General features: G+C 54.2%; 1 protein-coding gene across 6 annotated transcripts; it reads right to left on the bottom strand.

Moving 5' to 3' along the window:
* Window positions 1–3,242: 3,242 nt before the first annotated feature.
* On the bottom strand, window positions 3,243–11,344 carry FOXRED1 (FAD dependent oxidoreductase domain containing 1). 6 transcript variants are annotated; one of them, XM_035009261.1, is made up of 11 exons: window positions 11,062–11,344; window positions 8,970–9,190; window positions 7,724–7,834; window positions 7,325–7,443; window positions 6,130–6,224; window positions 5,747–5,848; window positions 5,320–5,396; window positions 4,974–5,134; window positions 4,716–4,845; window positions 4,156–4,260; window positions 3,243–3,931 (listed from the first exon to the last, which is right to left on the bottom strand). In XM_035009261.1, the coding sequence occupies exons 1-11, from the start codon at window positions 11,267–11,269 to the stop codon at window positions 3,677–3,679; spliced, it is 1,584 nt and encodes a 527-aa protein (XP_034865152.1). In that variant the 5' UTR covers window positions 11,270–11,344; the 3' UTR covers window positions 3,243–3,676. The 6 variants fall into 6 exon arrangements, with proteins under 6 accessions (XP_034865152.1, XP_034865154.1, XP_034865156.1 ...); XM_035009263.1 differs by having other exon boundaries at window positions 7,748–7,834; XM_035009265.1 differs by having other exon boundaries at window positions 11,185–11,343.
* Window positions 11,345–11,457: the final 113 nt, after the last annotated feature.

Here is an 11,457-nt window from a genome sequence, read left to right as displayed (position 1 = left end):
CTTAACGACCTGCAAGGCCAGCCATTGTAACCATTTTTCTTTTTCTACGGTTAAAGTGGAGGGGCGCCTGGGTGGCTGAATCGGTTAAGTCTCCCACTCTTGACTTCTGCTCAGGTCGTGATCTCGGGGTCCTGAGGTCCACCCTGGGTGCGGCTCTGCTCAGCGTGGAGCCTGCTCAAGATTCTCTCCCTCTCCCTCTACTCCTCCCCCATGCGCGGCCTGGGGCGGGGAGGGGGGGGGGGGGGGGGCGGAATATGAAAGAAAAAAAAAAAAAAGTGGAGATTTAAGACTTGTCCAAAGTCCACACGGCAGGTGGTCGCGGGGCTCTCAACCGCAGAAATGGGGCGGGACGGGGGTTGAGGGGGGACATAACTGAGGCCGGTGTTGGAAGCCGATGCCAAACCCCGCGCTTCCCTGCTGCACAAAAGTGATGAGCAAGACATTGGCTGAGTCCTGGGTTAAAGTGCAGGATTTCTTTACCTGCCCGCTTGCTGATGAGCTTTGTGAAGCACCAGGACGGGGTGGGGGGTGGAGGGTGGAGGGAAGACAACACGTATCCTTTCCCCGACTTGTTTCAGCGTAGTAGAAATACCAGTATCTTCCTGAGCAGTGTTCCATGGCATGCCAGTTTGGGAAACATTCCTCCCAAATGCTGGACGATGCAGCTAGTTTAATAGGACTGATGGAAGATTCATGATTCATGATCTCCCTTTCAGGCTGATTTCCTACGTTTCTCACCAGCCAGCAGAGCGAATTAGTGGCTAATCCTGGGAGGCAGTGTGGTCTCAGACTGTACACGAAGGCTCTGGAGCGGCTCTGGAGCAAGACCGCTGGGGTTCACATCCAGAGCTCATCACTTACTAGCCCTCTGACCCTGGGGAAGTTATGTGGCCTGTCTCGGTTCACTTCACTCGTGGTCAGATGACAGTACCTGGTTCCCAGTGTTGCGGGGAGGAGTAGGTGAGATGAAGTAGGCAGGAAGTACAGGAAGGGTTTCTTTGACCCTTTATCCAACACACCTCTGCTTTGCCGGGCCGGGCGCTTGACCTCCGCTGTTCCCTCCACCCACCGTGCGCTCCCTTTCCCAGCTGTGCTCTTCCGGCGCCCCCTTCTGGCAAGGCTCCTTTCTACGGCTTTGTTAACTCTGCCCGTCCCACCTCTTTCCTCACCAGCCCTGTTCCACCCTGTTGTTTGGAGTTAAGCCAGGGCTCCCCTCGGGCTGCAGCGCAGGGCACAGGCACTCAGGGAAGCCTGGCTGAGAGCGGGTGGAGGGCACGCATGGCGACAGCTCAGTGTTGGGGCAAAGGTGAAGGAGGCTTGGACTGAGAGGGAAGACAGATGGCAGGGTAAGTGCTCTCCTACGAGGCCTCATTAATGCATTCTTAATAAATGAGTACAGTGTTTGTCATCTTGAAGTAGCTTCAGGGTGAGGAGCCAGATGAAGGCCATTTTCCTTCTGACCCACAGAGGGGGGTAGCTACTGAAGGCAGGGTGAGTGAATACTGGGCACCTGACGAGGCTAGCTTACAGGGTTATCACAGATGTTGGGCTTGGCCTGAGTTGTCCCTAGCCCATGCCCCTGGCAAGTTCCTTCCTGTCTTTCAGCACCCGAGGCTCTTCCTCTTTTGCTTGCCTCATCAGTCCTGGCTCTTACCCAGCCCAGGGGCTTCTCCTGTTACCTCACGGGGCAGCGCCACTCCCGTCCCCGGTCCGCCCTCCCTCACACAGCTGATAATCAGTCGGGCCCATCTTTTCCCTTCTTCTCCCCAAAGGCTGCTTTTGAGGGGGAATGAACGTTTTACTAACTGTCTCTACTCCCATTCACTTCTCCCTTCTGAACAACTGTCACCTTGGACCCCACTGAGGTACATTTCTTCCCAGAACCGCTCTCCGTGGGGGCCCCACCGACCTACCTGGTACTGATCCAGCCTGCGAGCATGCATGGATATCGCTGACCACTCCTAGGTTCCTGGGACACCTCACGCTCCTGGCTTTTCTCCTGCCTCTGGCCACCTCTTCGGTTTCCTCTCCTTTCGTTCATCCCTTAAAATGACAGTGAGGTCCCCCCTGGCTTCCCCCCTTGGCCCCCTACTCTTCTCCCTTTGTGGGGGGATGCCATTCTCTTCCATGGTATCCATATTTCTACAGCCTAGGTCATCCTGAGTGCCCAGCAGTACCTTCAACTCCCAGCTAGACAGCTCTACCCGATGTCCTTGTACGCACCCTTGACTCAACATGTCCCAGACTGTACCACTCATTTTGTCCCTCACCCTGCTCCTCCCTGGTGTTCCTCACCTCTGTGAAAGGCAAGACATACATCTAGCTGTCCAAGCCAAAAACCTGAGTCTTACTTGACCCCGCTTCTTGTGACTATTGTCACTTCTTGGACACACATGCTTCTTGCCCTGACAGTGCAGGCCCTGCTGTCTGCCCTGTGGACGCAGTGACAGCCTCCCATCTGCCCTCCTGCTTTGACATCATAGTCTATTCGCCACAGGCAGTCAGGGTGATTTTTCTAAAAGGAAAATCGGAGCATGTCGCTTCTCTACTGAAAGCCCACAGAACACAACCCAAGCGCCACAGCATGGCTCTTTGGCTCCTGGCCCTGCCCCGATTCTTACTGCCTCTCTTCCTTCCCTCCATGATCTCACCTGGACAAATCTCTTATTGTCCCTTGAATCTTACTAACCCTTGGTCCTGGGCATTTGCATATGGTTTTCCTGAAGTCTGCAATCACCCCCGTCCTCGCTCTCCTCCCCGCTTCCCCTCTGTGCATTCACTTCGTTAAACTGCTCGTCCTGTAGGTTCAGCTCAGAGGACAACTTCCCTGAGAAGCTTCATGGAGAAACACCCAGGTGAGACGAGGTGTCCGTGACCTGTGCTTATTCCCGCACTACGGGAGGGCACTACATCTGATCTGGGCTGAAGGGCAGGGCAGAGATAAGAACACTCCCGTGAGGACATACGGTATGCCTGTTTGCTGTATATCCCTAATATGCAGCCCTGGGCCTGGCCAAGAGCTGGAGCTGAATAAATAGTGAATAAATGAATGAAGCCTTCCCTACATTCTACAACCAAACCCTGCAGGGACTCAGGAAGAGGAGGCACTCGTGTGCAAACAAGATGCCTATAAGGAGGACTTTAGAATGTTCCTGGGAGGAGAAGGCCATGCTCCTCCCAGCCTGGTGTGAAAGGCTAGTGGGTGCTTCAGGAGGTGAAAGTAGAAGGGACAGAGGCCTGGATGGAAAAAGTAATCACATTTTATTGACTGATGAAAAAGGTAAACAATCACTAAATCTGGGCCAGGCTGCCCTGCAATGCCCCCTGCCTGGCCTCTGCTGGAGCCTGCCAAAGACAGGCAGAGGCAATCTTTCTGAAGACGCCAGTCTTGGGGCACGTGCTGAGGTATTCCGCCCAGCTGCACTACCTTAGTGGGCGGCCTTGGCCCGGGCCAGAGATCAGTCCTGGGGTCTCACCCCATCATTCTCTGTTGGCCTGGGCCTAAGGCACAGTGCCTCTCAAAGCCTACAGTTGGCCTGCCTGCCCAGCCCCACGGGGACAGGAGGATGGAGGAGAGCCTGGCTTGGTGCTGGGGAGGAAGCCACAGTGAGGAGAATGTGAATGTGAGCCAAGGGTCACGGATGGGGCAGCGGGGCCCAGTGAAGAGCTTACAGGCTCAGATGATGTTGTGCTCCTGGACCTTCTCTCCCAAGTAAAAGCGGCTGAAGTGGAAGGGGCTCAGGTTGATAGTCTGGAAGTGGCCATCCAGCACCATCTCTGCCACAGCTCGCCCCACGGCAGGGGCCTGCTGGAGCCCATGGCCACTGAAGCCCGTGGCAAAGTACATGTTGACGACGAGTGGGTGGGGACCCACCACACCATTCTGGTCGAAGGTGTTGTAGTCGTAATAGCCAGCCCAAGCACTCCGAACCTGCAGGTGGACAGGACGCTGGGGTTCCCAGGAAAGTGCCGACACGTGCCACCCTCACTCCTGCCCAGGGGTCAGACGCAGCAGCGTCTTCCAGCTGCTGAGGGGTCGATGGGATGTGCCCCTAGACCACGAGTCCTTAGCAGTTGTGAGGTGGAGGGCGTGTGGCAGTGGACAGGCTTTCCAAGGGGACCGAGGTGCTCCAGGCTCATGTGCCTCCTAGTTACCTTCAGAGTCTCAAAAGCTGGTACCCTCTGGGCCAAAGGGGGCCACACCTTATCCTGGAAGAAATCATGGTCCACTTCCAGGTTCCCTGGGTCCGGTTCCTCCTCCTGCAGTGAGAGGTGGGGACATGACTTATGCTCCCTGGGATACGAGGGCTGACCCAGACCTCACCGACCCTTTACTCAATCCCCCCAGGAGGTGGGGGGCGGGGAGGAAAGATCCCACTTCAAACCCAGAGGGGCTGGAACATCAGTAACAGTGCTGGGCCCTCCAAAGAGCCTGACTCTTTTTCTTTTTCTCTTTTTTTAAAAGATTTTATTTATTATTTATTTGAGAGAGAGAGGGAGCGAGTGAGAGAGAACAAGCAGGGAGGAGAGGGAGAAGCAGACTCCTCCCCGAGCAGGAAGCCCGACACGGGGCTCGAGCTCACGACCCTGGGGTCCTGACCTGAGCTGAAGGCAAAGGCTTAACTGACTGAGCCCCGCAGGCGCCCCAAAGCCTGACTCTTTCATGACAGTTGGCCTACGTCTCCTGCCCAGCACCCCACCCCTGCCCAGCCTACCTCAGTGGGGCTACAGCCGCCCAGATAGTTGTTGCCTAGTCCTTCTCGGCGGAAATAGGCTCCACTGGCATCTACGACGAATGGGGTCTCCAGGCCCGGTCCCTGGGGGCAGTGCCACAGGTACACATACCTGCCACGACCGGTGGGTTAGAAGACGGTGGGAAGAGCACGCCCCCGCCACTCCCGACCGCATTTAACAAACTCTTACGCCGTTTCTGTCCGCCTCCCCAACCTCCCAGCCGCCCCGAGGGGAGTTACCTTTTCCTCCGCTCCACGGGTAGCTTGGTGCCCTGCAGGGTGCCAGGCGGCCCCTTCCCGACACCAGCCAGCTCCGCGATCCGGCCAGACCAGGCCCCCGCCGCGTTGATCACGAGAGCACATTCCACGGGCTGGTACTCCAGGCTGCGGTCTATCTTCACCTGCAGGCACCAAAGGGGGAGGGGAGGGAGGGCCTGGCCCACACACTGGGCACCATGAGAGGTACATTTCTTCCTGAGCCTTAGTTTACCCAGACTGGAAGTGGACAGAAAAAGATCAAGATGACAGTTGTTACCGGTCTTATCCCTCCGCTTTGGTAAGGAAGATGCATAGGCTGGGAACTTACATGGACTTCATGGATCCTTTTCAAAGTCACCTCTTCCCCACTTGTGGTCTCCGTGTGGCTAGACGAAGAGACAAAACCTGCATGGGGGGAAAAAAAAAAAGAACTCCTGAGGCCTGAAGAGGGCAAGATTGGGATTCCATGGGTTTCACGAGGAAAGCAAGCTGGAAGGTGGGGGCTTTCCCACAGAGATGGGGTAACCAGGACGAACTTGGCTGCACACCGATCAGGAGCGTGCCAAGACCTTCAAGCACATCGTAAGTCATGCAGAGAAGCCGAGTTAGGAGCTGGAGTCAGAATGGCCAGGGCCAGCCCTCAGGGAGAACCCCCTTTCCCACCAACTCTTGCTTAGCCCGTGAGTGAAGGTAAGACCCCATCCACGCCTGTGTCCTGGCTGGCAGAGGGAAGAAGCATGGGACCTCAGACTCACGTGTTACCTCTCCGTGGCAGAAGAGGACCCCCATGGACTGGACCTTCCGCCGAAGCCCCTGGAGCAGACACCAGGGGTCAAACCAACCTTCGCACTCCATCCCTGTGATCAGCAAGAGGACTCATGAGGCGGGATTAGGACCCTCCTCTCCTACTGGATTTCCCATGCCCCTGACTCCTCTTTAGGGCTCACAAGCCAGGGAAGGTCATGGTGCCCAAGTGTACCAGAGGCAAATCCTGTGGAAGGACAGAGAGTGAGCATGGCCCGGGGGGAGGCTCTGCCGGCCAGGGGGAAGCACTGCTTCTTGACGTGGCTAGAAGGTGCTGAGACTCCCAACCCGAGGCACCCCTCGACCCCTGAACCCCTCTGCAAGCAGGCCTCACCGTAAGATGCCAACGCCACACCCTCTGTGTTTATCCAGGGAAATTTGTTCCGAAGCTGCTCAGGAGACATCAGACAGACTTTGGCTCCTTCCTGCCTGAGAGAAATGCGCAACTGTGTGCAGGTGTGTCGGGCGGGGGTTGCAGAGAGGAAGTAGGGACCCCAACTCCACAAGTGGGGATCCTGCCTCATTTGTGTCACATCTCTGCCCCAAACTCCCCAAGTTTTCCTCCTTGCTAAGCGGGTCAAGACCAAGCCTCCTAGTCATGGCTCTTCAGCACCCGACCCCGCTTTCCTTTCCTACACCCCGGTATCTCCTTGGCCACACTAAACTCCCTGTCATCCCCTAACTGTTCCCTGTCCTTTCACAACAGAGCAGGTCCCTTGGCTCCCTCCCCTTGTTCCCTTCCCTTCTGCCTAGAAGGGCCTTCCTGTCCACTTTCTAGTACAGCCCTGTCCACCAGCACAATCTCCTATGGGACACTGTCCCCCAAAGACAGCAACACAGATCCTAAAAGAACACACTGGCAAGCCAGACTGCCTGGTTTGAATCCCAGCACCACCACTGACTAGCGCCTCGTGCCTCAGTTTACCCACACGTAAAATGGGGAGGATTGGGTGGCTACATGAGTAAGTGCTGCATCTGGGACATTACCTGATGTCCCTTGCAAGTCTATTCATTAAACACATGCACTCTTGTCTGACCATGAGACTCACTCAGGAAAGGGGCCGCCCAAACCGGCCTGCTGCCTGCATCTTTGTACGTGAGTCACACTCATTCATTCAGATTTTTGTCCATGTTTTGTCTATGGCTGCTTTTGTTTCAACTGCAGAGTTGAGTGACTGCCACAGAGACCATATGACCCCAAAAGCCTAAAACGTTGGCTATCTGGCCCCTACAGGAAAAGTGTGCAGATCCCTGGGCTCTTCCCTAGACGTTCTGGCTCATCGGGTGTGGGATTTTCCAGGGGTTCTTAGGATCCGGCAAATTCAGGAACCACCGCGGCAGCGTGTGGTCCACGTCTGTGTGACAGCACAGGATCCCGGAGGTCTTGTCTGTGTTACCCGACAGACTGAGCTCCCACACAGTCAAGACCTGTCTTATCAACTCGCCCGCCCCAGTTCCTAACTCAGTGTCGGGAGCCTGCTGGGTGTGTGCAGCTGAGCAGCAGACGGGTGGTCGTGCCGGGCACCCACCTCTGCATCTTCACGTTGCTCTCCATGACTGCAGCCCCCTTTTCCGAAGCCAGCAGGAGATAACCCGAGGGGTTGAACTGGATGTCCAGGGGAGGGTCATCGACTACAGCCAGGTACTCCTATATGCAAAAAAGGGAAAAAAAAAAAAAAAACAACTCTTTAGAAGAAGTTGATTTAAAGAAGGGAGGGAGAGCTCTCCTGGCTTCCTCACCAACAGCTCCCGAGACTCGGGGAAGCCCTCCTCCTCTGGGTACTACCACCAGGGACAGAACTAGAGGTTCCAACTCCTACTTGCCCAAACTGCTTCTGCTCCCTGCTTCCCCTGGCTGGCTGGGCGGCTCCTCTCTCTGGGTTAAAGGAGAGGTCACCACCCCAACCCCCAAGCCCCTTTGCACGTACATTGATGTTCCGCAGAAACTCAACTGAAAAGAGGGAGAGCTGGATGTTCTCAGGCACCGAGAACTGCTGACGAATCCCGCCCACAGACAGTGCAGTGGAGGCCTGGGAATACTGTGGAAAGACCAAAGTAGCTGAGGGCGGCCAGCATCCTGTCACACGTGAGCAGAATCCACTAACAAAAGCACCTACAAATAGAGGGGAGTCCTACTTGCAAGTCTATAATCTAAGAGGAGTTGAGGGAGATAAACCCATATGCAAGTCAACCAGCACCCAAAGAGGGCAACTATTATTAAGAACCTTTTTTTTTTCCTTAAGATTTTTTAGTTATTTGAGAGAGAGAGGGAGAAAGACAAAGAGCACATGAGAGCGAGCACGAAGCAGTGGCGAGGGGGGGAAGGCAGAGGGAGAGGGAGAAGCAGGCCTCCTGTGGAGCAGGGAGCCCGATGCGGGGCTTGATCCCAGGACTCTGGGATCATGACCTGAGCCGAAGGCAGACGCTTAACCGACTGAGCCACCCAGGCGCCCCTAAAATCCTTTTTAGCAGATGTGCAGAGCAGAGAGAATCAATCATCTAAAAGGGCTGGGCACTGTGGCACAAAATGGGAATGGCCTGGAAGTCCAAGGGCAGGAAACTAACATTTCATCTACCCAACTGGAAAATAGAAGTAGCAAGATTCCTGGTTAACTGGCAGTGGTTAAAATAGGAACAACTAGGGGCACCTGGGTGGCTCAGTCAGTTAAGCGTCTGCCTTTGGCTCAGGTCATAATCCCAGAGTCCTGGGATCGAGCCCCGCATCGGGCTCCCTGCTCTGCGGAGAGTCTGTTTCTCCCTTTCCCTCCACCCCTCCCTCCCCACTTGTGTGCTCTCTCTCTCAAATAAATGAATAAAATCTTAGAAAATAAAATAGAACAACTGTGCAAAACCTCAGAAGTAATAGAATCTCGAAGGGGGGATGAGATAGCTGTTTGTGTTCGTTACAGCTGGAATACAGTTTCTCTTTGTCGGACTTGTGGGCGCCCAGAAGATCCAACATTGTGAAATTTGCTTTTAAAAGCAAAAACCTTACTGCCAAAGCCTCTAATTTGAGGGAGGAAGCACCTGGGACTATTTCTCAACAAGAGCCAAAGTACAGTCCCTTTGGACTTTGAACCCCCAAAGACTGAAGTCTTTCCTCCCCTCTGCTCCCCTTGCCCCTTAGTAAGAGTCCGTGCCCCACTCATGCCGCCGCCCTCCCCCAGACCTCACCGTGTGGTCCCGTTCCACCACCAGCACCCGAACGGCACCTCGTGGCTTCTCCAACCTCTTCAGCCAATAGGCCACGGACAGGCCAATCACCCCACCCCCCACAATCACCACATCCGAGTGTTCAGGGGGCAGGTAGCTGGTGTCGTACGGTGGATTCCAGGCCCCTCCAGGAAGGACTGATTGGATCTTCTTCTTAATCTCGGACACCTTTCCATTCTGATCTGTGGGATGCAATTATAGGTCAGAAGGCCATACATTCTCTTTCCAGGTGGTCAGGAGTTAGAGGATCGGCACAGGAAAAGGTGGGCTAAGAGGACCCTGAGCTGGCTGTCTCCATGGCCCTCCCTTCTCATAAGGTCAGCTCGCAGCCAGCAGTATTCCAGAGCTTCACTATATGGTCTGTATGCCGTTCGGCTCTTTGCCTTCTCATGCATCGTGCCCAGCAATGCAAGATTCAACTTCTTAAAATGAACACTCTGTTACTCTCTCCCTAGGCCAGGTGACTTACACATGTTTATTTCCTGTGCAGACTGCTCTTTCCTCTGAGCCCCAGGCTCATATATTCAACTGTATTGTCCTCTCCTCTTGGATGTTCCAGGCTCCTGGACCAATAGGTTCTGGCACACCCCAAGCTGCAGTGCCCTCTGAAGCATGATACTCTTTGAGTGGCATCTTATCCTGGCCATCCATCACCACCAGCAAAGCTACATTCATGTCCCATCTATTGTCAAGTCCCGATGGCTTTGCCTCCTAAGTATCTCCCCAATCTGTCCCTCCCCCCGTTTTTTCCCATCTCTGTTACCACCACCCTAGACCAAACCACCATAAGCTCTCACCTAGACTAATGCAAAAGCCTCCTGATTGTTCCCACTAATTCCCCTCTTGCCTGCCCAACTCTTCTGCATCACAGCTAGAATATTTTCTAAGCACTAATTTAATCACATACGGTCTTGCTTAAAACCTTCCAGTGGCTTTCTGTTACTCCAAGAATAAAAGTCCAAAATCTTCAACACGGCCTATGAGACACTGCACAGTCTAGCTCCTGTTTACCTTGTTCTCTCCCTACTCCCCCACTCCAGCCCCTTCCACACCTTGATGGTGCTTTATTTCATCCCACCACACGGAATCTACACAGGGGTTCTCTGTTTTGAAACTGTGTCCACTTCTTTGCCATTAACACCTTGCTTCCTTTCCCTTTCAGTTCAGTTATCATTTTCTCAGGAAAGGCTTTCCTGACCCCCTACACTGTCAAAATCTCCTGTCACACTGTCTCATTACCTCATGCAAGACGTTTGCAATTTTGAGTTTGTGATTGCTTCATACTGTACCATGCTTACCTTCTTCACCAATGAATCTCCAACCTAGCACAGAACCTGGCACATCGTAAGTGCCTTGAATAAATGAATCCTTTTGTCTTTCACACCTAACTCAAAAATCTCCAAGTCTTTTCACTGACTCCAATACAAAGTCCAAACTCTTCTCGGCAATGTTCAAAAAAAAAAAAAAAAATCTCCTTGATCTGGGCTTACCTTCCTTGTCCAAACTACATTTCCTATTTCTACACAAATGCTCTATCTACATGGCTTTTGCTAGTTCCTTGCACCAAACCAATATTTCTCTTCTCCTAACTTTTGCTCAGTTCCCCAGAACATGGAAGACACACCGTCCTTGAATCAGTAAACAATTATCTTCAAGGCTGATCTCAGTTCCCACCTGCTCCATGTAGCTCTCCAATTACACTAGCTTCGGTGACTAGCAGTGCAGAGCATTTGTCCAAGTTGGGTTCTATCCAGTCTTGAACTGGTCTATTGAAGTCTTCCCTCCCCAGCTACACTCCAGGCACCTCCACAGGACATAGACCCTATCCTCTTTCCCTTCTTTCCTCCTTAACAGCCACACACTAGGCACAGCATCCTGCACGCTAGCAGGACTTAAAGCACATCTATCTGTGCAACCAATCAATCAGGCTGGCTCTCTGCTATTCTGGCGGTAAGTTGGAGCTTAGAACAATCTGGCATTTGTCACCTGAGAAGCGCATCTTTGGGATCCATACGTCTGCTCAGGCTTTACAAGATCCGGCAGGCAAGCTTACCCCCTTCTCCCAGCCGACCCACTGTCTTTCCATCGTGGGCCGGGTCCCGAGTTCTGAAGGTCACATAGCTGGAGACTGGGGCCACCCAAGAACCACGATACCCTCCGCTGCCCTCAACTTTACCCAGAGTGGAGCCTCCTCTGTGTGTGCCTAGCCCCCGGCCCAAGAGGCCCCGGCCCAAGCCTAGAGGCAACGCCCTTCGCAGCATGGCCACTCTACGAGCAGCCCCTTTGAGGCTCGCACCCTACCTCCTCCCTACGACATGCCCACCCCGCCGTCACTGTTCCGCGCAGCAGGCCGTTCAGACGAGTGCGCCCATTGGCCAGCGGCCCTGCCCAGGCCCGCCCCCACCCGCCATTGGTGAGCCTGGTGTCTACGTCAGTGCTGCGCGCCCTC

This window comes from Mirounga leonina, unplaced genomic scaffold (genome assembly GCF_011800145.1).
Source record: "Mirounga leonina isolate KUSES-001 unplaced genomic scaffold, KU_Mleo_1.0 Mir_153, whole genome shotgun sequence".
In the NCBI taxonomy this organism is placed as follows: domain Eukaryota; kingdom Metazoa; phylum Chordata; class Mammalia; order Carnivora; family Phocidae; genus Mirounga; species Mirounga leonina.
This window is presented reverse-complemented; position numbering and strand designations above follow the sequence as displayed.

Coding starts and splice junctions, on each gene's coding strand:
- FOXRED1 (XM_035009261.1), bottom strand. CDS start 11,269: ATGCTGCGAAGGGCGTTGCCTCTAGGCTTGGGCCGGGGCCTCTTGGGC. Junction 9,191..11,061: donor GGGTCGGCTGGGAGAAGGGG/GTAAGCTTGCCT, acceptor TGCATCCCACAG/ATCAGAATGGAAAGGTGTCC. Junction 7,444..7,723: donor AGTTTCTGCGGAACATCAAT/GTACGTGCAAAG, acceptor TTTTGCATATAG/GAGTACCTGGCTGTAGTCGA.